We start from the raw sequence: 26947 nt of genomic DNA, 5'->3' as shown, positions 1-26947 counted from the left end.
GCCATCCACAGTAATTACATGGAAGGTGCAGCTTATTCCTATGCCACCAATGTGAAGTCATAGTTTTCTTTAATCTGTGACCCTGTCAGGTCTGCACCTGTCGACTTCCCTTGTCTTTTTTTTAACCTCCATGCTATAATGTCTGTTGTATGACCTACCCATTGTTCACACGTCTTTAAATATTTCCAGAGAGGACATCAAACACTGTGGCGAGCAGAAGAGAAGGAAATAACAGAGTCTATGCCTGTGCAGATGGCTGTGCCTGCTGATTTTCATGCACAACCCTCTCACCTGCCAGCCTTCCTGTGCATGGCCACTGTGCAGTTTTGTGGCAAGTTCATTTCAAATTCATCTGGAGGAGTGTTTCCTTTGCAGGGTAGTTGGATTTGCTTGCTGGCTCTAATAATATTCCCTGAGATTCTCTACACACATTGGTAGTGGACTAGGTCACCTTTCCTCCTGTGACGATGACAGCTAGACCACCTGCCACTATCACTTCTAGCTACAGCTAATTCTCTGCTCTGTGCAAGACAGGCAACATTTGTTCACCCTGGAAGCCTATCTCCAACCTGCAGCCCTGAGTCTCCAAACCTCAAATCCACTAGAGACCCCAACTCAGGGACTAGATGAAATGTACAGCTAGATTCTGCATGAGACAGGGAATAGCCTGGTATATACAAACGTTTCCCAAGCCAAATAACTAGGTGGCCAATTATGTGGTGTGTGTGGGTCCTTTACCATCAGAGCCCACATGAGAAGCCCAATGCCCTGGAAAAGACAAGTATACCACTCTGTGTCCACTAAACAGTCACTGGCATAGCATATGCCCAGGATGAGGACTGAGTGGGCTGTTTTTGGTTTTGACTTCTGTGTTTGTCCCATGGAGGGTTCCCTATACATAGTGAATGATGAGACTACATGAAACCCATTCCCCACAGAAGAAATGTGTAAAATTTCCATGGACTCAGCCTTGTCATGTTTTGATCACTGACCCATCGAGCAGGTCCAGTTATTCGAGGGTCTCGAGGGGACCTTCTCCTAAGAACCAAATTGGGGGGTAGAGAGAGACAAGGGCCTTGTGCGAATAAAGACATGGAAGCTTTCTGTGTTGCATCAAGGCCCCGATGTATTAGCCAGGCCCAAGGTTTAAATGCACAAGCAAAAGGGGAAGTACAGATACTTATCAACGGGAGGGGTGGGGCAATAGAATTGCACATTCTTTAGGCAGTTACACGGGGAAGCAGGAACTTGGTGGTATCAGGGTGTGGTCAGGACATCGGCAATGACTTAGGACTGGAACATCTGTGGTTGTTCTCGGAATCGGTGTGTTGGTGGCCTGCTTTTGACCCCCTTTTCTTCTCCAGGGGAGAGGCCCAATTCAGAGATCAGGACAATTGTGTTGTCTTAATGGCTCCCAACATCTCCCCCATTTTAATATTTTTATAAAGGCATATTGTATAATAAATTTGTATTCACATTTTTAACGACCACCTAAATGTCCTTTTGCTCACCGGGTGATTCTCTAAAACCATGAAGGACACAAGGACAAGTCACCTATGAGGCTTGAATTAACGGTTCCAGTATGTTGGGTTTAACCTGAGCTAGCCAAGGGATTTAGGAACGAAGCAAGCTCCGTGGGTAGAGGTAGAGGTCTGATCCCCAGTGTGCAATGTTAGGGGCCATGTACAGGATTGATTCTCAGGCCCACAGATTTTTACCCAGAGTAATCCTGACCTGTTCCTGTGCCATTTTTCCTGGGGGAAGGACCCTAGGGCACTCAACCTTCATGCAATCAGACATGCCTCTCAGAGACTGTCTTAACAGCTTCCAGACTGATCTCTGTGCAGTACTGAGTCTTACAACTCTCACGGGCGACGGCTTCAAGTTCTAATTTTTCGATGTGTTTAGCCTGTGGGATGACTGTTTAGTTTCCAATGTGGCGAGAATGTATATTACCATGTTGGAAGCACAGACTAAGGCAATCTTTAAATGATTCGTGGCATGAGACTGATGGCCGAATTTAGGGGGAGAGGAATGGTCTTACTTAAGCATTTTATGGAAATTGAGTCTCTCTCCCCGAGAAGAGGGTGATGAAGGGGTATCCACGTCTGCCTCTTCGCCAGTAACCTGCTTGTTATCACCAACGTCCAGCCGATGGTAATGAACTGAAACAACTGCACTTGAAAGAGATGAGTCAATTTGAGATTTAACAAATCAGATCAATTTCTGAAATGCCCAAGGACAGAAGGAGATCAATAATAGGAGTCCCAATGGGGGCCCTAAAAGGGATGGCAACAAGGTGGAACGAAAGCCAGGGGGAGGTTGAAAACCAGTTTTGGTAGTCTACTTTTCCCCTAGGCCATTGTAAATACGTGTGTATGGGTGTAACTCAGCTATCTATAGTTCTAAGTATCTACTCTGGTTCCTCTTTAGGTCTTAAACTTCTTTCTTCTTAGTTGATGGTAAATTCCTGTGTAAGGCAGTGACCTAGCTTTTATTTAAAGTGATAGTGTAATGCCAGAGGCAATTCTGAGTGTCACTGAACAGGCAACACTCTTCCTGAATTCTAAGCCCATGGTAAACACAACGATTACTAATAAAACAATGCCAATAAGAATAACAAGTAGGATTATATATTGGACCCAATCTAGGGGTTTCAATGCACTTAGGTTGTTTTTCAAATCTCTATCCAATTCATCAATGTTCTAAGTGTCTAAATGACTTTTACTAATATCTGAAATTTCTGCCTTTCTAGCCTCAATGTATGTTATATCCTGTCCTATTACTAAGACTACTACTTCCAAGACATCCTTTGCCTCCAATTTTCCACGATAAGTTGTTCTGACAGAGCTATGGAAATATTCCTATGCTTATCATTAACAAAATGGGCAGTATGTAGCTGCTGATCTAAAGCTGTGGTAGATGCATTTCTAAAGTTTGCATTCCCAGTTTATTAAACCAAGGATCATTCTCTAACTCTAATAGGCAGCAAAACATAAGCAGGTCTCTTACAAAATCATAACAGCAGATTCCTCATCTAAATTAGGATCTACACAATAAATTGATTGACAAGAATTACTATGAATATGAAAAAGACTTGTCAAGATTGGTGATCTTGACTCTTAAAATTATCTAACAATAAGCATATAGGTAAGGTACACAAACTTTCATAGCTATGAGGAGCTGGCCTGAATGGCCATGAACAGTGTCTCTGACGAAAGCATCTTGTACATTCTCTGTACCAGTCTTTTTGCCTCACGAGTCAGCTTTTTTAGTTGTTTTTATCTTAAGTTGGCACCAGGTTGGCACTCCTTGTTGTAGCCCATGGTGGAGATAGGAAGTTTCTTCATCTTTTTCTAAGTGGCGGCTCTCTGATTTCTCTTCTTTTGTGCACTCAACACAGCTTTTTGGTCACCACTGTCAGGGCCCTCCTGCAATAAGGACTAATTCTAGAGGAACAATTTAACTGTCTATGCCTCTAATTTTTGATACTCTTTTTTAAGATGACTTACAGTGAAAACGTTTTTCACAGCTTTTGTGCTGTGAAAAAATTGTCCGTATTACAGTTTCCTGCCAGGCAGCAACTATAGCCAAACTGATTGTCTGAGGGTCTAATCTCTGCACAAAGACAAACATATCTAGATAGCTCTGTCGCAGTTTTGTATGAAGTGAGCTGTATTAGCACTCTCCTAAGATGATTACTCTTATAATTATCTTAATTACAATATACAGGTGAATTAAAAATCTTAAATTTGTAATCAAACTGCAAGCTGCAGTCAGTGGAACACTGGCAATTTTAACCATAATTTCTAAGTTTCCTTTGCAATGTTAGAATATATCTATAACTTTTGGAAAGCAAGACCCAATTTTAAACAATTTATTCTCCTTAAAATCAATATTAGAAACATCATTATCACGTTACAAAGATTGGCTGCCAATTCATGAATGTATGACAGTGCAAATTTTAATGTTCCATTAAAGAGACATTGTTTTAAAAACTTATCTCTATAAGTACACTTTCTAGGATAAGCATTATATAAAATATTATCTCAATTTAGAAGTATCTTTAGAGGACTAGTTTTCTGGGCTGGTTTATGCCAGGTGCTTTTGTTTGAAAATGACTCTAGCCCTGAGTTCCTACTTTTAAGCTAACTTTGTAACCAGTGTTACACCTTTTTAATCATACCCAAATAACTTGTAAGCCAATTCTCTATGACCAAGATATGCAGATCATATTTTTACCTTTAAGACCAATCAAAAACCAAATGAAGTGGCTACACGAATCTTATAAATTTAGATCAATCAAAGAATTTTACTTTTTATACCTATACTTATAAGATAAAAACACACTTTGTCATTTGCTAAACACAATAATCACAAAATTGCAGAGAATTTTTTAGGAAAAAAAACAATTATCAGCTTATTTGCCTTAGAACTAAGAGGTTACAGCTGCCTTTTCTTTAAAAACAAGTTTTTCAGCAGGACCTCTCCTGCTGTGCTTGATTTTTGGCTAAAGGGAGGGGCCTCTCAGCCTCAGTTGTGCAAACTGAGAGTGATTCAGCAGGTAAAGTTTTAACCATTTTTTTTTTCTTTTCAACATGAAACATAAAACAGTCAGTCATTCAGACAACGAAACAGAAGACATGCATGAATTGACACGGGATTGGTGCACCAAGCACAGACAATATAAAGAGGGTAGAGAATTTCTCCTGTAGGGGCCAGAGAGAATAAAACAGGGCGTCCCCCGATTTCTCTCTGTCCCTGGGAGAGTTCTAAAATCCATTTTCCTCTATCCCTTCCTTTCCTTTCCTGCTTGTACGAGGCAGCTTGTCAAACCAAGATTGAAATCCAAAATTTTCTAACAGCTTCTGGCAAGCATCCAAAACTTTTAATTTATTTAATCTGAGGACAAATTTTTGAGGAAACACACAATCACTATACACTAAATGTTTCAAATAGCCTAAAAGTTTACCATGCTGAATCTTTTTCGAAGCCATCATCAGTCCACACTTAGTCAAATATTTTATAGCCATCTGCAAAAACGCTCTCTATTTTCTGCAACCAACAAAAACACAATCGACAATATGAATTATATATGTTTTAGGAAATGATTTCTTAACTTCTAATAAAACCTAATCTATGAATTTTTTGACACAATGTAGGATTGGGGAGTTGTAAAAAAGGTAACAGTAAAAATTGAGCTTTATTTTGACCTTTATGAAGTCTCTTTAAAACCCATTTTTATTTACTCTAAGCGTGTTATTGCAAATCTCTAGCAAGGGCCTCGGCAGAAGCATGCCTGGACCCAACACACAACTTCCTATCCCAGAGAGTTCTGTCAAGGTAAGCTGAACTGACTCGAAGGGAAGCTGCCTAGCATCTGAAAGCAGGGTATAGACCACAGTAAATTAGTGGAAGAGGGGGGCCGCTCACCTTCATCCAGGCCCATTGAAGCCTCAGTTCATCCAGGTCTGCGTGATCGACAACGGGCAGGCCTCCCATCCCATGCCATTGATGGCAGAGTGTTCTTGCTCAGACCTGCCACCTCAGGCCACAGAAGCCCTGAAGGGCCAGCCTTGGCCTTCAGGCCTAGCTGGTGACTGCCTTGAGGGTGAGGGCTCCTGGCAACCTAAGGGTAGGGACTGAGGCTGCTCCCAGGCCGCTCGGGCTCACCCTGTGCTGGCTGAGGCTGTGAGGGGCCCAGGGCAAAGAAGGCCGCACTTCGGAGCTCACTGAACTCTCTGCTGGAACCCTGCACAATCTCCCTTGGCAGCTAGGAGTTCACTTTTGTGAGATGGTGATTGGGCGTTTTCTAAAAAATCTTCAGTAAGGTCTAGGAGGCGAGCACCTTCTCCTCCCTCTTCTGCCTGTTTAAGGAGATCTCTGATGATTCCCCAATTGCTAAAAAAGGACTCAGGGACATCTTGTTTTATCAAACCGTTAGTATCTTTGCCTACTTTATTCTAAGTTAAAGGGTGTATTTCAGAACCATTCAATACCAGCATGGACATCTCTCGTCCACAAAACAAAAATATTTTATTAAATCCTTTTTTTTTGACGCTCTCTCCTAAAGAGACCCCTTTATCTCTTGACTAAAAACTGCCTCTTTGGACAGAGCCTTCCCCATGGTTAATGGGACAACAACTGAATGCCTAGGCTTACCTCTCAACATCCGTCCGGAACACTCAAGAGAAGTGGCCCGGAACTGTCTCCATGTCTTACTCTCTGCGCAGTACCTCTTTAATACATTGTCGGGAGGGTAGTCGTACCTCGTGCCCCACGTCTGGTGCCACTTGACCTGTTCAGCAGGTCCAGTTATTCGAGGGTCTCGAGGGGACCTTCTCCTAAGAACCAAACTGGGGGATATAGAGAGACGAGGGCCTTGCACGAAAAACGACACAGAAGCATTCTGAGTTGCATCAAGGCCCCAATGTATTAGCCAGGCCCAAGATTTAAATGCACAAGCAAAAGGGGAAGTACAGATACTTATCAGCGGGAGGAGTGGGGCAATAGAATTGCACATTCTTTAGGCAGTTACACGGGGAAGCAGGAACTTGGTGGTATCAGGGTGTGGTCAGGACATCAGCGATGACTTAGGGCTGGAATATTCTGTGGTTGTTCTCAAAATCAGTGTGTTGGTGGCCTGCTTTTGATCCCCTATTCTTCTCCGGGGGAGAGGCCCAATTCAGAGATCAGGACAATTGTGTTGTCTTAATGACTCCCAACATATCACCCCTAGAATTGTGGGGGGAACCTGGCAATTCTTTGTGATAACCACCTATTTAAACAAGGTGCAGTGTGTACGCACAGCTTTCACCCAGGGATGGCAAGAATGGTGTGCCCCATTACAGTTAGGCTCACTTTATCCTTGTCTGCATGCTTCCCCTGTCAGTTTGACAGGAAAGAAGCCCAGAGAGTAGAGACCTCTGTCCAGGAGCTCTGATATGGGGCTCTGTGTCCCTAATTGTTAGAGGCACTGCTGAGCCCAGTAATGCCACGCCACCGTCACACAGTTTAGTTACATAGTTTATATTGTTCACCACTGCAGGTATTTGCCCACTTTCTGCCACACCAGCTGCTTGCTTTCCCTGATTCCTGTGAGGGTCCCATTTCTGCGATCAACCTGTTTGACTCAAATCTTTGATGCAGTCCACGAGTAAAACATAAGTAGATTGAACCACTGGAGAAAAGAATGATATCTTTTAAGAACAAAAAATATTTATTTTTATTAATATCCAAACATAAATAAAAACACAACAATGAAAATAACAGTATGATAAAAAAAAGAATTCAACAAAGCTATAAGATATTTTCTCTAAAAATATGAGATAAGCTTAGGTGGGGAATCTCAGCTGCGTAGAACTCTGCAGACCATTCTCCTAACTATATGTCAACCTCAGGCAGAGGGAAAACGAAATCTGGTGTCCCTAACTGCACAGTGTAAGACACAAATAACTGCCTGGCAGGTGAAACATCTGCAGCAACATCTGCAGCCACACCTGTTGCCTCATCTGCAGTAACATCTACAGCTGAGAGTGTACCATCTGATATGGGCACAGCTTGATCTAAAGTCGGATGCAGCTCTATTGTGGCTTTTGGTTCAAAGGGATCCAGAACTACTCTTTTCACAAGCTCAGTGTCCTCTCGGGGTTGCTCGTCTCCCTGTGGCTCTGTCACAGAAACTGGCCTCCGAGTCAGAGTCTCCAGCTCTGGGGGCTCTGGAGCTGTGGCAAAATCTAAAAGTAGAAGAAGACATACTTTTAGTGGAGACAGCCTCGGATGGGGTGATCTTCCCCAAGATGCCCTTGATGGCCACACAAGGCCTTTTCATGCCAGGGAACTCCAGTTCTCTCCTCTCGTGGGACATCTTACCTGACTGCAGTCCAGCCCTGGGTTCAGGCCAAAGCTCTGGAGAATGCCCTGCTGGAACCCATCGCAGAAACCCCCTCCTACCTTGCCAGACAGTCCACCCCAGACCTCCTCACCTTCCTCAATCTGTAGCTCTATTGCCTCCTGATCCTCAAGCACAGAGAGCAGCTCCCTGGCTTGGGTATCTGCATCTGTGGAAGGCACATTGCGCTTCACATAGTCAATGAACTGCCTCACAACAGCCAGGTCTGGGGACTCATAAAAATCCTGCGGGTATTTCTTAAACCAGCCGAACAGAAACCTGAATATGGCTCTGGGGGAAGAGAAGGTTGGAGGGAAGTTGAGTCAGAAGACTGGCCTTGCTTCTCAAGAGGAGCCTTGCACACCATCAGACGAGGTAATTCCTGCCAGCCAATCTGCCGATGAGCATAGTGGTCAGGAGTATGGGGCTGTGTGCAGAGGATTCCAGACACTTTCTGTCCCTTGCAGGACAGATGGGGTAATTGGGCTGTAGTGGGAATAGATTCTCCCATGGCCCTTCAGCTTCCATCCTTCCCTCTGCTCCTCAGACCAAAGGAGCCCATTGGAGACCTACAATTTTCTCCACCTGCAGGTGAAATATCAGCTACCATTCCTCTAATGGGAATCCCCAAAGGAGGGCACCTGACAAGTGCTTAGTCACAGCAATCGTCCTACCCCACTCACTGTACAGATAGGCCATTACCTCCCACTTCCCCCTACACCACGGTAAAGATAGGTCTTTACCTCCCCCCAGCCCCGACTCCACAAATGGGCCCTTACCTCCCTCTTTCCCCTACCTCATCTTACCACACAAGTTGACCCTTACCTCCATCTTCTTCCAACTCTACAGATGGGCTCTTACCTCCGTCTGACCCCACCCACAGCATTGCACCCATGGGCTCTTACCTCTCTTTCACCTGAAGCCCACTCACCTCCTAGTTTGCTGGTCCTTTATACAGTCAGGCCGGAAGGATGCATACCTGTGGTATTCCATGAGGGTGTCACCCTAAAGACTTGTGTCCCCAACCTACTAATAGAGCTACAGTGAGCTACTAGAGTCTGATGACTGCAGAGAGGAAACACAGATGATGTGGTCTCTCTGCACAGTTCTGACTTCTGTGCTGAAGTCACAGGTCTTCAAAGATATTCACACAAAGGGTAGAAGGCTAGATGTTCCCTGCCAGGGCTTTTGGTTGGTTCCCAGCTTTGTGGGCCCCCCAACCTAGCACCCTTGTCCAGTTCTATTAATCCCTTATAGGTCAGATGGGGCCTAGAACCTTTTATACAAATGGGTAAAGAGCTCTTTCCAAGGCACAAGAAAGGGTGGTGTTTGATGCTCCCTGGGGACAGTGAAAGGCACAAACTAGAGTCTCCCAAACCTGGATGAGGCCATGTCAATTTGCAGGTTGAGATCCAAGACCAACACTGCCAGGGTCCAATCGCCCTTGTTCTATGGGAGCACAGAGTCCTGGAGAAGAGCAGAACTCTCCTAACTCCTATGTTGGATGCAGCCACTCACGTTCTCATCAGCAGGTCCAGCACCTCCCAAGGGCTAGCATAGATTCGGTACAGGCTGAGAAAAATCTTGATACAGGTGTGATCACGCTTCTGAATAGCAGCTGGAATGTAGTGGATCATTTGGTGAACGTATTCTCGGCTGTGATAGTTGAACTGGGGTCGCTTGGGCCGAGATTCTGGCTCCTGTTCATTTTGAGAACAGACCTAGGAAGGCAGGAGGGTCTAAGTTAGGAAACTCTGAGAGACATCAGCAACCCATTACCATAGAGTGATCAGTAAGCATCAAGGATGCTCCTCAGCATCTCACAGGAACACACACCCAGGCTGGGACCTCGGGGAGCACGGGCACTAACAAACACTTTCTTGCTAAGGCTGGCCTGTGTTACCTTGGGCTCGCTGTGGGAAGCATGCCTGAAGTGTGTCAGAGGGCGAATCAAACGTCTCCACAAGCGAACAAGGAAACCGCTCTTGGCTTTTTTGTGGCCGGAGCCTCTGGAACCCTGGAAACAGGAGAACATCTTGTTCCCTCTAGGTCCTCCAGACAAGTAAGTCAGGTAAGGCTACTGCTGGCCTCTGGTTACCTGGGAACCAGCATTCTGAGTTCCATCTGGATTGTTAAGTAAGGTCACTTCCTGAGGTCATCCAGCCTGAGCCTCTCCTCATATGCTCTCTCTAATGGTTACCAGTACTGCCCATTGCTGTCCTTCTGTCTTCCATGTGTACAATGGGACAGAGTGGCATCCATAAGCTCATACCTCTACACAGTCCTGGGAAGCCTGGCTTCAGAGAGACCCTCAGCTGTAAGAAAGCAGGCAGAAGTTTCCAAACCATCCCCTCTGTACCACAAGCATCCCAGGAAGAAGCGATTTCCTTAGGGTCTTCTCACTGTCCTGACCTGCTCCCTGCAGATCATTCCAGCATGGGTTTCCTAGTATGTCTTCCTGTGTATATGATCACACGTGCCCTATACCTGGCAAACGTCCTAATAGAGTTACCTGACGAGAAGGCAAACATAGGCACTTGTGCCATTCACACACATGTACACAAAAGCATATGCATACATAAACACCAAAACACACATACTCACAGGCCCAGGCCCAGGGGCACACAGAGCGTTCTTTTACACATGGCCAGGAGCATGTCAGTGTAGAAAGGCCCCTCCTAGGTGAGCATTAGTGTTATAATGGAGGTGAGTGTGGGGATAATGAATTTTAGCAAAGTGTATGTGATCATCTTTAGTTGTGCCTCTCTCTTAGGGGAGTGGGCGGGGCTCCTCTGCTTTTCCATGTGTTCTAGTGTTTTCCCATGTGGGCTTCCACAGGCCTCAGTGTGCTTCTTCTGTGTTCCCCAGACGATGGCTGACTGGGTTCTGGTTTGCAGGGTGTCCCATGCTGCTCACTATAGCATTCCCTACCCTGAAGAAAAACCATGCACAAACATTAAGACTTTGGAAGAGTTTCCATATCCTACTTCTTTAAGGAGTACTATTAAGTAAAATCATAGGTCAATTTTTATTGTTGAAGAAAAATGGGAAACACAATCTGTCCATGCAAAAACAGATGAAGGTGGAAGGAAAAAAGAGAGGTGTTGGTGGTTTCTAGATATTAAGAAATATCAAAAAAAAATCATATTAGTATACACAGCATGAATCTCTGTTGGAAGGACACAGGATCAATGGAGGTCAATGGGGGTAGAAGGATGCATGGGAGGCCTGCTGAGTGCAAATATGTATTTGTATGACAATGGCCTCCTGTCCCTCAGTACCATGCACAAGAACTTTTACATAGTTAAAAATGTTTTGTTTCTTTGAAAAAGTCTTATCATTACGTGGATGAGTGCATGTGTTTCTACGACTGCATGTGTGCTGTGTGAATGGAAGCCAGAAGAGTGCACTGGATCTCCTGTCCCCTGGTTCTGCATGGTCGTGAGACACCTTGTGGGTTCAGGGAAATGAACCCAGGTCCTCTGCCAGAGCAGCCAGTGCCCTTAACAGCTGAGCTATCACTCAGGACCATTTTGGTTTTTTGTTAATCGCTGCAAAGTATATTCATTAATGATCAAATTTAATGATTAATTGATTAATTTATCAGTTAATCAATTAATAATTTTAATTGACAACTATTAATTGACAATGAACAATTATTTTTGTTGTTGGTAGATTATCAGCTGTAAATTAATAATTGATTGTTAATTAAGTTAGTTGATTAATTGTGAACTAATAATTATTTACTAATTCCAACTTATACTTAATTGTTAGCCAATAGTTGATCATTAGTTGTTGTTAAAATTGATTAATTATCAATTAATAATTATTTGTTGGTTATTTATTAGTGGATTGTTATTGTTGTCGTTATTATTATTTCATGTGTAGAGACGACTTCAAAGAACTGCTGCTCTTGCACAGGACCCCGGTTCTGTTCCCAGCACCCACACAGCAGCTCACACCCAGCTGTAACTCTGGTTCCATAGGATCAGTCGCCCTCTTCTGGCCTCTGTGGGCACTGCATGAATGTGGTGCTTATACAAACACAAAGGCAAAACCTTATAGTAGGTCACATTAAAACTGTGATGGATTCAACTGGGGTGCAGAGAACGTCGTGCTGGTAGGAAATATTAAAGGCTGTGTCAGGAAAGAAGAAGACTAAAAACCATCGAAATGGGAGTCTCTCTGAGGAACATTTACAAGAACAAAAAAAGAAGACAAGGAAAGACAAAAATACATTAGGGACATGAGGGGGAAAAAAAGTCATAAAGTCATGAATGCCAATACCAATTTTTTTGAAAAATGAATTAAAGTCAGAACTCTGACAAAACCGGTAAGAAAGTAAAATTATGAATTAAAATGGAGAATTTTGTTTAATAGCTCCTAGACATTAGAAACAAAGAAAGAAATGTCTGGGCATGGTGGTGAATGCATTTAACCCCAGCACTCAGGAGGCATAGGCAGGGAGATTGCTATGAGTTTGAGGCCACCTAGATCTACATAGAGAGTCCCAGGCCAGTCAGGTGTACACAGTGAGACCCTTTCTCAAGAGCAAAACAGCAATTTATGACAAAGCTTGCAAATTCTCACGAAAAGGATGGAGTCTCAGAGCAGAACACACTCCATTAAGGTTGAGACAATCTCTACAGTAGATCAGGAATAGGAACTCATGTTGGTACTACTGTCAACAATGAAACTTAATTCATTGTAATTGACTTCATGTAAAACTATAATGAGGACAAATATGAACACGTCCTATCACAGCATCTAAGTCCTATGTCTCCAGGCTGGAGAATTCCTGCTCCATCAATAGCAGCTGGTAGATTCCAAGAGGCACATAATGAAAAGATTCCCATGTGGGAAGAGCCATGTTCAAATCCTGCCTGTGTTGCCATCCCTGCAGGAGGGGTTCCACTCTCGTCACTGATGTGCGGGAATTGCAGCTGACTTAATGAGGGACTGTCCTACACAGGGGACTCTGTGCTCCTTCTTGGACCCTCCAACTGTCCTGTGGGGAACAGGAAAGAGACAACTTGCCAAGATGCCCTGTACTCATCAAGCTGACGAGGGATGCAGGGAGGGGTTTGTTTGGTGCAGAGGAAACATCAGAAAAAGAGGAAGCCCACAGATTTAAAAGGATACCGAGGACCTGGCCACATCATAATGAAAATGATGAGAGAAAAAACATGACTCTTCGTTTCAAAATCAGCATTGAGAAAAGCAGGCAGACACTGCAGAACCTCATGGTGGCTTGACTTGTGGGGACTGTGCTGGGTGTGGGTAGAGAAGGAGGTAGGGGCTCCTTTAAAGTACATTACAGCCAGCAATTGCTGGCTCAAGCCTTTAATCCCAGCATGTGGGAGATAGAGGGAGCTAGGTTTCTGAGTTCGAGTCCAGCCTGGTCTACAAAGTAAAGTCAGGACAGCCAGAGCTATACAGAGAAACCCTGTATCGAAAAAACCAAAACCAAACAAACAAAACAAGTACATTATCTTTGGGTGAACCAGGATCCTATTGGTGCTAGCTAGATCCCTGACCTACCAAACTGGCTAAACAATTTAAGGGAAGAAACAGGGCATGTCTCCACGTAGAGGGAGATACCATTTTTAGCATATAAACTGTTTTGGTTTTTTCATTTTTATAAGTATTTCATATTTTTGTATTATGTGCATGTGGTGGCTAATCTGGGTTGTCAGTTTGACTGTATCTCTAATTGATTAACACCAATGAAGTTATTCACTGGTGAGGGATATTATTGATTGGATCATTTGGGGTGGGAGACTCACCTTACAACTCCAACACACCTGTTCTGGTGGCAGCCCACACTAAAGGACATGGAAGAAGGAAGCTTTTGGGTTTTGCCTGCTTGCCCCTGCTCTCTCTGGTCTTAGCCGCTGCTTTCGGATTCCAGTGGAGACTGAGGATCAGCAACTCTCTAGGAATTGCCTCGGACTTCAGCACTAGATAGCGATGACTGAAACAAACAGTCTTGTGGAGTATGAAGCCACCAAATTCTTGGTCTGTCCATAAAAAGACAGCCACTGTTGGGCTAGCTGGACCACGGCCTGTGAACACCATAATAGAGCTCTTTAATAAATGTTTAAGCTTTTGACAGTGTGTGTGTCTGTGTGTGTGTGCCCAAATGCGTGTACGGGTGCACGTGCGTGTGTGTGTGTGTGTGTGTGTGTGTGTGTATTCATCCTAGCAGTTCTATTCCTTAGAGAGGCCTGAGGAAGACAGGGGTCTTTGTCTACATATATGTCAGTGCAGTAAATGCAGGCAGTGTCCAAAGGGGCCAGGAGAGGGCGTCAGATCCCCTGTGCAATTAGAGTTAACAGGTGGTTATGAGCCATAGTGTGGATGCTAGTTATGTAAGCAAGGTCCTCCACAAGACCTGCCAGGGTTTCTAACCATTAAGCCATCTCTCCAGCCCATCTTCATGTTTCACAATATTGTTTAAGAGTTCAGAGAGTGTGGTGGTTTGAGTAATGATGGCCCCCATAGGCTCCTATACTTGAATGACTTGGTCCCTAGTTGATGAAATGGTTTTGGGAAGGATTAAGAGGTGTGTCCTTGTTGGAGCAAGGGTGTCAATTGGAGTAAACTTTGAGGTCTCAGAGGCCCATGCTAGGCACATCAACCTCTCTCCCTCCCTGACTTCTCCTTATGGATCAGATGTAGCTTTCGGCCACTGATCCTGGGCCATGCCTGCCTACCTGCTGCCCAACATGGTGGTGAAGGACTCACCCTGTGAAACTGTAACAAGCCCCCAGCTAAATGCTTTCGTTTATGAGTTGCCTTGTGCTACATCCACTCCAGTAGTGACAAGCGCGACAGGCCCCAAAAACCTGGGCGCTGTCCTGAGGCGAAAAAGTTCATGGAAACTTAGTCTCCTGGAACCGTGGCATCCTGTATAAGGAATACTCCAATGTCCTTGCTTTAGTTGGTAAACAGATCTATGTGCTTTCCTTTAATATTGATTTATTACAAGTGCTCCAAAGGATTGATATTTTGACATATAGCTAAGTTAGATTCTAGGCAGTCCTTGATCCGACCTTAGGCATGGATAGCTAAGTCCCTGCCCTGCACAGATATTCACTATTATCTACAAAGAAGGAAGGTTGTGGTCTAAGGGGGAACCAGAGTAGATACTTAGAACTATAGATAGCTGAGTTACACCAATACACAAGTATTTACCATGGCTTAGGGGGAAGGTGGACTATACTATAGACTAGAGTAGGAACTATAGCAAGGGCACGAAGCCCTTGCCCCTGGCTTCTAAGATTAAGTAGACCTTAGGTGGAGCTGTTTTTGATCACAGTTGTTAACATTGAATTTTATCCCACTTGGTTCCTGCCAGTTCTTCCGTGTTTGCATTCCTCGGTTTTCTGTAAGAATCCACTAATCTCTTTGTACCTTGCCGATGTGTCACCCAACTTCCCTATTTTATTCTGTATAAAAAGATTGATGCGGGCTGGTGAGATGGCTCAGTGGGTAAGAGCACCCGAATGCTCTTCCGAAGGTCCAGAGTTCAAATCCCAGCAACCACATGGTGGCTCACAACCATCCGTAATGAGATCTGGTGCCCTCTTCTGGAGTGTCTGAAGACAGCTACAGTGTACTTACATATAATAAATAAAATAAAATCTTTAAAAAAAAAAAGTTTGATGCTCAATTTGACACATTACATTCATATCCACACTCCCTGTGTCGAATCTGTCAGTTCCTGCCCACTCCTTGCCCACCTGCTCTAGAGACCCATTCCACACAGACAAGGGACAAAGAGGGTCTGCAGCAGCCTTGGTCATGGTGTCTTTTTACAGCAATTAAAAATTGCTAAGACAGACTTACTAAAACCTTGCAAGTAAAAAACAGAATCCCTCTGCACACTGTCTCCACCCTGCACAGCCAAAGACTGACACAGATGGGATGTTATTACCCAAAGACATCTGTGACGTTGGGTTCCACTCTTGCTGTTGTGCATCTGTGGTCCTTAAGAGATATCCTTTACACAACACAGTTTTCTTTCTTGCTTGCTTGCTTGCGTACTTTCTTGCTTTCTTGCTTTCATGCTTTCTTGCTTTCTTTCTCTCTAAAACAGTATCCTTCAAACAGATTCTACCATTCCAATGAGCTCCTCTGTGCTATCCATCTTCCAGACTCAGGACCTGGTGTTCAAACACTAGAGCTCAAAGGGCAACATTTCCCATGCAAACCATCACACACACAGCATAACCCTATGGGATGAACCAACGAGTTTGTGGACATTAGTTATAGGAGTATAGGAGAAGAGTCAGTGGGCAGGGAGACCTTGAGGGCAGACACGTCACTAAACAGCCCATCACAGCCTAGATACAGACTCACAAGAACAGCAATCATGCTGTTCTCTACCTGGCAGGCAGCTAGCCAGGTCAGGGTCACCTTCCCACCAGTGGTTGAACTATTTTCATAACATTGGGCACAATGGGGAGAATGAATCTTAGTCCAGTTCTGAGTTGAGCAGTATCTGTATTAATAAGAGGTCTCAGGAGGCAGATGAGAAAGATATGGTACATGTGTCAGCAACCCACTTAATGTCGCCATCTTCACTTCAAAGTCTTCGCAGAGCCTGGTGCTGGGCCCAACTCTCTCATTAACCCCTTCCTTATGTTCTCCCTTTCTGTGTAGGGCTCACGTTCTCTGTCTAGTCTTTTAACACAGGTGTCCACAAACGTATCTGCAGGGGCAAGTCATCCAATGATCCAAGCAGCTCCTGTGCTGGAGAGCACCTGGAGAAGGAGAAACAAGTTTGTTGTTCTCAGTATCAAGGTACACACCTATAATCCCACCATTGAAGGCCGTGGTCCTAGAACTTACTGGTGTTGTGACTCTTCAATAAGTTTCAGGCTGCTGTGGTGACCCTAGCCATATATTGTTTTCATTGACATCTTATAACTCTACTACTGCCATTCATATTAATCATAATGTGTATATATACAAAAACACATTTGACCCAAGGGTTGAACTCCACTGATTTAAGGGATTTAAATGGAAGAATCTGAAGACCAAGGGCAGCACAAAGGGAGGATCTGTAGACCAAGGGCAGCACAAGCTGACAACTTGCAGGGTGAGCTCCAAGCCAGCCAGAACTCCATAGTGAGACTCTGAACACTGCATTCCACAATTATTTTCTCTGTACACTTCTGTGCTCTGCTTTCACATCCATCAACACTTCTTCCTTCCTGACAGTTGACCGCAGCTGGTAAGAGGTGTTCAAGGTGTCACGTAGAATTGCCATGATCAAGTTGTGTGTGTGTGTGTGTGTGTGTGTGTGTGTGAGATGGCTTGCATATGCTTGTCCCAGGGAGTGGCACTATTAGAAGGTGTGGCCTTTTTGGAGTAGGTGTGCTACTGTGCATGTGGGTTTTAAGACACTCATCCTAGCTCCCTGGAAGTGAGTATTCTGCTAGCACCCTTCAGATGAAGAGGTAGAATTTTTAGCTCCTCCTGCACCATCCCTGCCTGGATGCTGTCCTGCTCCTACCCTGATTATCATGGAGGTATCTCTGAAATTTTGAGCCTACTCCAGATAAATGTTGCCTTGGTCATTGTATCTGTTTTCAGCAGTAAACCACTAAAACAGTTTGTGTGTTTGTGTTTATGTGTGTGTGTTTGTGTGTACATGTGATTTGTGTATGTGTATGTGTGTACATTGGTTTATGTCTATGCATGGTTATGCATGTGCATTTGTGTTCATGCCATATCCACGTGGGTTGAAGCAGGAATTTGACATTAGGATTCTTCCTCAGGCACTCTACTCTTAGTTTACTCTGAGCTATGCTCTCTCTCGGAGTCCTCTGCTCAGCAAAGTATAAAAATGGCTGAGCACTGAGCGACGGGGACCTGAAGTATCTTTAGAGGACTAGTTTTCTGGGCTGGTTTATGCCAGGTGCTTTTGTTGGAAAATGACTCTAGCCCTGAGTTCCTACTTTTAAGCTAACTTTGTAACCAGTGTTACACCTTTTTAATCATACCCAAATAACTTGTAAGCCAATTCTCTATGACCAAGATATGCAGATCATGTTTTTACCTTTAAGACCAATCAAAAACCAAATGAAGTGGCTACACCAATCTTATAAATTTAGATCAATCAAAGTATTTTACTTTTCATAGCTATACTTATAAGATAAAAACACACTTTGTCATTTGCTAAACACAATAATCACAAAATTGCAGAGAATTTTTTAGGAAAAAAAACAACTATCAGCTTATTTGCCTTAGAACTAAGAGGTTGCAGATGCCTTTTCTTTAAAAACAAGTATTTCAGCAGGACCTCTCCTGCTGTGCTTGATTTTTGGCTAAAGGGAGGGGCCTCTCAGCCTCAGTTGTGCAAACTGAGAGTGATTAAGCAGGTAAAGTTTTAACCATTTTTTTTCTTTTTCATTTCAACATGAAACATAAAACAGTCAGTCATTCAGACAACGAAACAGAAGACATGCATGAATTGACACGGGATTGGTGCACCAAACATAGACAATATAAAGAGGGTAGAGAATTTCTCCTGTAGGGGCCAGAGAGAATAAAACAGGGCGTCCCCCGATTTCTTTCTGTCCCTGGGAGAGTTCTAAAATCCATTTTCCTCTATCCCTTCCTTTCCTTTCCTGCTTGTACGAGGCAGCTTGTCAAACCAAGATTAAAATCCAAAATTTTCTAACAGCAATTTTCTGGCAAGCATCCAAAACTTTTAATTTATTTAATCTGAGGGCAAATTTTTGAGAAAACACACAATCTCTATACACTAAATGTCTCAAATAGCCTAAAAGTTTACCATGCTGAATCTTTTTCAAAGCCATCATCACTCCACACTTAGTCAAATATTTTATAGCCATCTGCAAAAATGCTCTCTATTTTCTGCAACCAACAAAAACACCATCGACAAAATGAATTATATATGTTTTAGGAAATGATTTCTTAACTTCTAATAAAACCTAATCTATGAATTTTTTGACACAATGTAGGATTGGGGAATTGTAAAAAAGGTAACAGTAAAAATTGAGCTTTATTTTGACCTTTATGAAGTCTCTTTAAAACCCATTTTTATTTACTCTAAACGTGTTATTGCAAATCTCTAGCAAGGGCCTCGGCAGAAGCATGCCTGAACCCAACACACAACTTCCTATCCCAGAGAGTTCTGTCAAGGTAGGCTGAACTGACTCGAAGGGAAGCTGCCTAGCATCTGAAAGCAGGGGTATAGACCACAGTAAATTAGTGGAAGAGGGGGGCCGCTCACCTTCATCCAGGCCCATTGAGGCCTCAGTTCATCCAGGTCTGCGAGCTCGCGGGCGGGCCTCCCATCCCATGCCATTGATGGCAGAGTGTTCTTGCTCAGACCTGTCCCCTCAGGCCGCAGAAGCCCTGAAGGGCCAGCCTTGGCCTTCAGGACTAGCTGGTGACTGCCTTGAGGGTGAGGGCTCCTGGCATCCTAAGGGTAGGGACTGAGGCTGCTCCCGGGCCCCTCGGGCTCACCCTGAGCTGGCCAAGACTGTGAGGGGCCCAGGGCAAAGAAGGCCGCACATCGGAGCTCACTGAACTCTCTGCCGGAACCCTGCACAATCTGCCTTGGTGTTAGGAGTTCACTTTTGTGAGATGGTGATTGGGAGTTTTCTAAAAAATCTTCAGTAAGGGCTTGGAGGCGAGCACCTTCTCCGCCCTCTTCTGCCTCTTTAAGGAGATCTCTGATGATTCCCCAATTGCTAAAAAAGGACTCACGGACATCTTCTTGTTTTATCAAAGCGTTAATATCTTGGCCTACTTTATTCTAAGTTAAAGGGTGTATTTCAGAACCATTCAATACCAGCCATGGACATCTCTCGTCCACAATACATAAATATTTTATTAAATCCTTTTTTTTTTCTTTTCTTTTTTTTTTTTTTTTTTTTTTTTTGACGCTCTCTCCTAAAGATACCCCTTTATCTCTTGACTAAAAACTGCCTCTTTGGACAGAGCCTTCCCCATGGTTAATGGGACAACAACTGAATGCCTAGGCTTACCTCTCAACGTCCGTCCAGAACACTCAAGAGAAGTGGCCCGGAACTGTCTCAATGTCTTACTGTCTGCGCAGTACCTCTTTAATACATTGTCGGGAGGGTAGTCGTACCTCGTGCCCAATGTCTGGCGCCACTTGACCCGTCCAGCAGGTCCAGTTATTCCAGGGTCTCGAGGAGACCTTCTCCTAAGAACCAAACTGGGGGGTATAGAGTCACGAGGGCCTTGCGCGAATAACGACACAGAAGCATTCTGAGTTGCATCAAGGCCCCAATGTATTAGCCAGGCCCAAGGATTAAATGCACAAGCAAAAGGGGAAGTACAGATACTTATCAGCAGGAGGAGTGGGACAATAGAATTGTACATTCTTTACGCAGTTACACGGGGAAGCAGGAACTTGGTGGTATCAGGGTGTGGTCAGGACATCAGCGATGACTTAGGGCTGGAATATTCTGTGGTTGTTCTCAGAATCAGTGTGTTGGTGGCCTGCTTTTGATCCCCTATTCTTCTCCAGGGGAGAGGCCCAATTCAGAGATCAGGACAATTGTGTTGTCTTAATGGCTCCCAACAGATCACCCCTAGAATTGTGGGGGGAACCTGGCAATTCTTTGTGATAACCACCTATTTAAACAAGGTGCAGTGTGTACGCACAGCTTTGGACCCAGGGATGGCAAGAATGGTGTGCCCCATTACAGTTAGGCTCACTTTATCCTTGTCTGCATGCTTCCCCTGTCAGTTTGACAGAAAAGAAGCCCAGAGAGTAGAGACCTCTGTCCAGGAGCCCTGATATGGGGCTCTGTGTCCCTAATTGTTAGGGGCACTGCTGAGCCCAGTAATGCCACGCCACCATCACACAGTTTAGTCACATAGTTTATATTGTTCACCACTGCAGGTATTTGCCCACTTTCTGTCACACCGGCTGCTTGCTTTCCCTGATTCCTGTGAGGGTCCCATTTCTGCGATCAACCTGTTTGACTCAAATCTTTGATGCAGTCCACAAGTAAAACATAAGTAGATTGAACCACTGGAGAAAAGAATGATATCTTTTAAGAAGAACAAATATTTATTTTTATTAATATCCAAACATAAATAAAAACACAACAATGAAAACAACAGTATGATTAAAAAAAAAAAGAATCGAACAAAGCTATAAGATATTTTCTCTAAAAATATGAGATAAGCTTAGGTGGGGAACCTCAGCTGCGTAGAACTCTGCAGACCATTCTCCTAACTATATGTCAACCTCAGGCAGAGGGAAAACGAAATCTGGTGTCCCTAACTGCACAGTGTAAGACACAAATAACTGCCTGGCAGGTGAAACATCTGCAGCAACATCTGCAGCCTCATCTGCAGCCACACCTGTTGCCTCATCTGCAGTAACATCTACAGGTGAGAGTGTACCATCTGATATGGGCACAGCTTGATCTAAAGTCGGATGCAGCTCTATTGTGGCTTTTGGTTCAAAGGGATCCAGAACAGCTCTTTTCACAAGCTCAGTGTCCTCTCGGGGTTGCTTGTCTCCCTGTGGCTCTGTCACAGAAACTGGCCTCCGAGTCAGAGTCTCCTGCTCTGGGGGCTCTGGAGCTGTGGCAAAATCTAAAAGTAGAAGAAGACATGCTTTTAGTGGAGACAGCCTAGGATGGGGTGATCTTCCCCAAGATGCCCTTGATGGCCACACAAGGCCTTTTCATGCCAGAGGATCTCCAGTTCTCTCTTCTCCGTGGGACATCTTACCTGACTGCAGTCCAGCCCTGGGTTCAGGCCAAAGCTCTGGAGAATGCCCTGCTGGAACCCATCACAGAAACCCCCTCCTACCTTGCCAGGAAACCCACCCCAGACCTCCTCACCTTCCTCAATCTGTAGCTCTATTGCCTCCTGATCCTCAAGCACAGAGAGCAGCTCCCTGGCTTGGGTATCTGCATCTGCGGAAGGCACATTGCACTTCACATAGTCAATGAACTGCCTCACAACAGCCAGGTCTGGGGACTCATAAAAATCCTGCGGGTATTTCTTAAACCAGCCGAACAGAAACCTGAATATGGCTCTGGGGGAAGAGAAGGTTGGAGGGAAGTTGAGTCAGAAGACTGGCCTTGCTTCTCAAGAGGAGCCTTGCGCACCATCAGACGAGGTAATTCCTGCCAGCCAATCTGCCGATGAGCATAGTGGTCAGGAGTATGGGGCTGTGTGCAGAGGATTCCAGACACTTTCTGTCCCTTGCAGGACAGATGGGGTAATTGGGCTGTAGTGGGAATAGATTCTCCCAGGGCCCTTCAGCTTCCATCCTTCCCTCTGCTCCTCAGACCAAAGGAGCCCATTGGAGACCTATAATTTTCTCCACCTGCAGGTGAAATATCAGCTACCATTCCTCTAATGGGAATCCCCAAAGGAGGGCACCTGACAAGTGCTTAGTCCACAGCAATCGTCCTACCCCACTCACTGTACAGATAGGCCATTACCTCCCACTTCCCCCTACACCACGGTAAAGATAAGTCTTTACCTCCCCCCAGCCCCGAATCCACAAATGGGCCCTTACCTCCCTCTTTCCCCTACCTCATCTTACCACACAAGTTGACCCTTACCTCCATCTTCTTCCAACTCTACAGATGGGCTCTTACCTCCGTCTGACCCCACCCACAGCATTGCACCCATGGGCTCTTACCTCTCTTTCACCTGAAGCCCACTCACCTCCTAGTTTGCTGGTCCTTTATACAGTCAGGCCGGAAGGATGCATACCTGTGGTATTCCATGAGGGTGTCACCCTAAAGACTTGTGTCCCCAACCTACTAATAGAGCTACAGTGAGCTACTAGAGTCTGATGACTGCAGAGAGGAAACACAGATGATGTGGTCTCTCTGCACAGTTCTGACTTCTGTGCTGAAGTCACAGGTCTTCAAAGATATTCACACAAAGGGTAGAAGGCTAGATGTTCCCTGCCAGGGCTTTTGGTTGGTTCCCAGCTTTGTGGGCCCCCCAACCTAGCACCCTTTTCCAGTTCTATTAATCCCATATTGGTCAGATGGGACCTAGAACCTTTTATACAAATGGGTAAAGAGCTCTTTCCAAGGCACAAGAAAGGGTGGTGTTTGATGCTCCCTGGGGACAGTGAAAGGCACAAACTAGAGTCTCCCAAACCTGGATGAGGCCATGTCAATTTGCAGGTTGAGATCCAAGACCAACCCTGCCAGGGTCCAATCGCCCTTGTTCTATGGGAGCACAGAGTCCTGGAGAAGAGCAGAACTCTCCTAACTCCTATGTTGGATGCAGCCACTCACGTTCTCATCAGCAGGTCCAGCACCTCCCAAGGGCTAGCATAGATTCGGTACAGGCTGAGAAAAATCTTGATACAGGTGTGATCACGCTTCTGAATAGCAGCTGGAATGTAGTAGATCATTTGGTGAATGTATTCTCGGCTGTGATAGTTGAACTGGGGGCGCTTGGGCAGAGAGTCTGGCTCCTGTTCATTTTGAGAACAGACCTAGGAAGGCAGGAGGGTCTAAGTTAGGAAACTCTGAGAGACATCAGCAACCCATTACCATAGAGTGATCAGTAAGCATCAAGGATGTTCCTCAGCATCTCACAGGAACACACACCCAGGCTGGGACCTCGGAGAGCATGGGGACTAACAAAAACTTTCTTGCTAAGGATGGCCTGTGTTACCTTGGGCTCACTGTGGGAAGCATGCCTGAAGTGTGTCAGAGGGCGAATCAAACGTCTCCAAAAGCGAACAAGGAAACCGCTCTTGGCTTTTTTGTGGCCGGAGCCTCTGGAACCCTGGAAACAGGAGAACATCTTGTTCCCTCTAGGTCCTCCAGACAAGTAAGTCAGGTAAGGCTACTGCTGGCCTCTGGTTACCTGGTAACCAGCATTCTGAGTTCCATCTGGATTGTTAAGTAAGGTCACTTCCTGAGGTATCCAGCCGGAGACCCTCCTCATATGCTCTCTCTAATGGTTTACCAGTACTGCCCATTGATGTCCTTCTGTCTTCCATGTGTACAATGGGACACAGGGGCATCAATAAGCTCATACCTCTACACAGTCCTGGGAAGCCTGGCTTCAGAGAGACCCTCAGTTGTGAGAAAGCAGGCAGAAGTTTCCAAACCATCCCCTCTGTACCACAAGCATCCCAGGAAGAAGCGATTTCCTTAGGGTCTTCTCACTGTCCTGACCTGCTCCCTGCAGATCATTCTAGCATGGGTTTCCTAGTATGTCTTCCTGTGTATATGATCACACGTGCCCTATACCTGGGAAACCTCCTAATAGAGTTACCTGAGGAGAAGCCAAACATAGGCACTTGTGCCATTCACACACATGTACACAAAAGCATATGCATACATAAACACCGAAACACACATACTCACAGGCCCAGGCCCAGGGGCACACAGAGCGTTCTTTTACACATGGCCAGGAGCATGTCAGTGTAGAAAGGTCCCTCCTAGGTGAGCATTGGGGTTATAATGGAGGTGAGTGTGGGGATAACAAACTTTAGCAAAGTGTATGTGATCATCTTTTTTTTTAATTAGGTATTTTCCTCATTTACATTTCCAATGCTATCCCAAAAGTTTCCCATTCCCACCCCCCCACTCCCTTACCACCCACTCCCCCCTTTTGGCCCTGGCATTCCCCTGTACTGGGGCATATAAAGTTTGCAAGTCCAATGGGCCTCACTTTCCAGTGATGGCCGACTAGGCCATCTTTTGATACATATGCAGCTAGAGACAAGAGCTCCGGGGTACTGGTTAGTTCATATTGTTGTTCCACACATAGGGTTGCAGTTCCCTTTAGCTCTTTGGGTACTTTCTCTAGCTTCTCCATTGGGAGCCTTGTGATTCATCCAATAGCTGACTGTGAGCATCCACTTATGTGTTTGCTAGGCCCCGCATAGTCTCACAAGAGACAGCTAAATCTGGGTCCTTTCAGCAAAATCTTGCTAGTGTATGCAATGGTGTCAGCGTTGGAAGCTGATTATGGGATGGATCCCTGGATATGGTAATCACTAGATGGTCCATCCTTTCGTCACAGCTCCAAATTTTGTCTCTGTAACTCCTTCCATGGGTGTTTTGTTCCCAATTCTAAGAAGGGGCAAAGTGTCCACACTTTGGTCTTCATTCTTCTTGAGTTTCATGCGTTTAGCAAGTTGTATCTTATATCTTGGGTATCATAAGTTTCTGGGCTAATATCCACTTATCAGTGAGTACATATTGTGTGAGTTCCTTTGTGATTGAGTTACCTCACTCAGGATGATGCCCTCCAGGTCCATCCATTTGCCTAGGAATTTCATAAATTCATTCTTTTTAATAGCTGAGTAGTACTCCATTATGTAAATGTACCACATTTTCTGTATCCATTCCTCTGTTGAGGGGCATCTGGGTTCTTTCCAGCTTCTGGCAATTATAAATAAGGCTGCTATGAACATAGTGGAGCATGTGTCCTTCTTACCAGTGGGGACATCTTCTGGATATATGCCCAGGAGAGGTGTTGTTGAATCCTCTGGTAGTACTATGTCCAATTTTCTGAGGAACTGCCAGACTGATTTCCAGAGTCGTTGTACAAGCTTGCAATCCCACCAACAATGGAGGAGTGTTCCTCTTTCTCCACATCCTTGCCAGCATCTGTTGTCACCTGAATTTTTGATCTTAGCCATTCTGACTGGTGTGAGGTGGAATCTCAGGGTTGTTTTGATTTGCATTTCCCTGATGATTAAGGATGTTGAACATTTTTTTCAGGTGCTTCTCAGCCATTCGGTATTCCTCAGGTGAGAATTCTTTGTTCAGTTCTGAGCCCCATTTTTTAATGGGGTTATTTGATTTTATGGAGTCCACTTTCTTGAGTTCTTTATATATATTGGATATTAGTCCCCTATCCGATTTGGGATAGGTAAAGATCCTTTCCCAGTCTGTTGGTGGTCTTTTTGTCTTGTTGACGGTGTCTTTTGCCTTGTAGAAGCTTTGCAATTTTATGAGGTCCCATTTATCGATTCTTGATCTTACAGCACAAGCCTTTGCTGTTCTATTCAGGAATTTTTCCCCTGTACCCATATCTTCGAGGCTTTTCCCTACTTTCTCCTCTATAAGTTTCAGTGTCTCTGGTTTTATGTGGAGTTCCTTAATCCACTTAGATTTGACCTTAGTACAAGGAGATAGAAATGGATCAATTCACAATCTTCTACATGATAACAGCCAGTTGTGCCAGCACCATTTGTTGAAAATGCTGTCTTTTTTCCATTGGATGGTTTTAGCTCCCTTGTCAAAGATCAAGTGACCATAGTTGTGGGGGTTCATCTCTGGGTCTTCAATTCTGTTCCATTGGTCTACTTGTCTGTCACTATACCAGTACCATGCAGTTTTTATCACAATTGCTCTGTAGTACAGCTTTAGGTCAGGCATGATGATTCCATCAGAGGTTCTTTTATCCTTGAGAAGAGTTTTTGCTATCCTAGGTTTTTTGTTATTCCAGATGAATCTGCTGATTGCCCTTTCTAATTCCTTGAAGAATTGAGTTGGAATTTTGATGGGGATTGCGTTGAATCTGTTGATTGCTTTTGGCCAGATAGCCATTTTTACTATATTGATCCTGCCAATACATGAGCATGGGAGATCTTTCTATCTTCTGAGATCTTCTTTAATTTCTTTCATCAGAGACATGAAATTCTTATCATACAGATCTTTCACTTCCTTAGTTAGAGTCACGCCAAGGTATTTTATATTATTTATGACTATTGAGAAGGGTGTTGTTTCCCTAATTTCTTTCTCAGCCTGTTTATCCTTTGTGTACAAAAATGCCATTGACTTGTTTGAGTTAATTTTATATCCAGCTACTTCATTGAAGCTGTTTATCAGGCTTAGGAGTTCTCTGGTGGAATTTTTAGGGTCACTTATATATACTATCATATCATCTGCAAAAAGTGATATTTTGACTTCTTCCTTTCCAATTTGTATCCCCTTGATCTCCTTTTGTTGTCTAATTGCTCTGGCTAGGACTTCAAGTAGAATGTTGTAGGGAGAAAGTGGACAGCCTTGTCTAGTCCCTGATTTT

General features: G+C 44.5%; 2 protein-coding genes across 2 annotated transcripts; both read right to left on the bottom strand.

Moving 5' to 3' along the window:
* Window positions 1–7347: 7347 nt before the first annotated feature.
* LOC147005408 (uncharacterized) lies at window positions 7348–9937 on the bottom strand. Its single transcript, XM_085836350.1, has 5 exons — window positions 9795–9937; window positions 9410–9612; window positions 8823–8870; window positions 7986–8182; window positions 7348–7736 (listed from the first exon to the last, which is right to left on the bottom strand). The coding sequence occupies exons 1-5, from the start codon at window positions 9924–9926 to the stop codon at window positions 7384–7386; spliced, it is 933 nt and encodes a 310-aa protein (XP_085692476.1). The 5' UTR covers window positions 9927–9937; the 3' UTR covers window positions 7348–7383.
* An 11196-nt stretch (window positions 9938–21133) lies between these two features.
* Window positions 21134–23718, bottom strand: LOC147005407 (uncharacterized). The gene is made up of 5 exons (XM_085836349.1): window positions 23573–23718; window positions 23188–23390; window positions 22601–22648; window positions 21763–21959; window positions 21134–21511 (listed from the first exon to the last, which is right to left on the bottom strand). The coding sequence occupies exons 1-5, from the start codon at window positions 23702–23704 to the stop codon at window positions 21147–21149; spliced, it is 945 nt and encodes a 314-aa protein (XP_085692475.1). The 5' UTR covers window positions 23705–23718; the 3' UTR covers window positions 21134–21146.
* Between the last annotated feature and the right edge of the window lie 3229 nt (window positions 23719–26947).

The sequence above is a fragment of the Mus caroli genome, unplaced genomic scaffold (assembly GCF_978045245.1).
Source record: "Mus caroli unplaced genomic scaffold, Mus_caroli_1 scaffold_4, whole genome shotgun sequence".
In the NCBI taxonomy this organism is placed as follows: Eukaryota; Metazoa; Chordata; class Mammalia; order Rodentia; family Muridae; genus Mus; species Mus caroli.
This window is presented reverse-complemented; position numbering and strand designations above follow the sequence as displayed.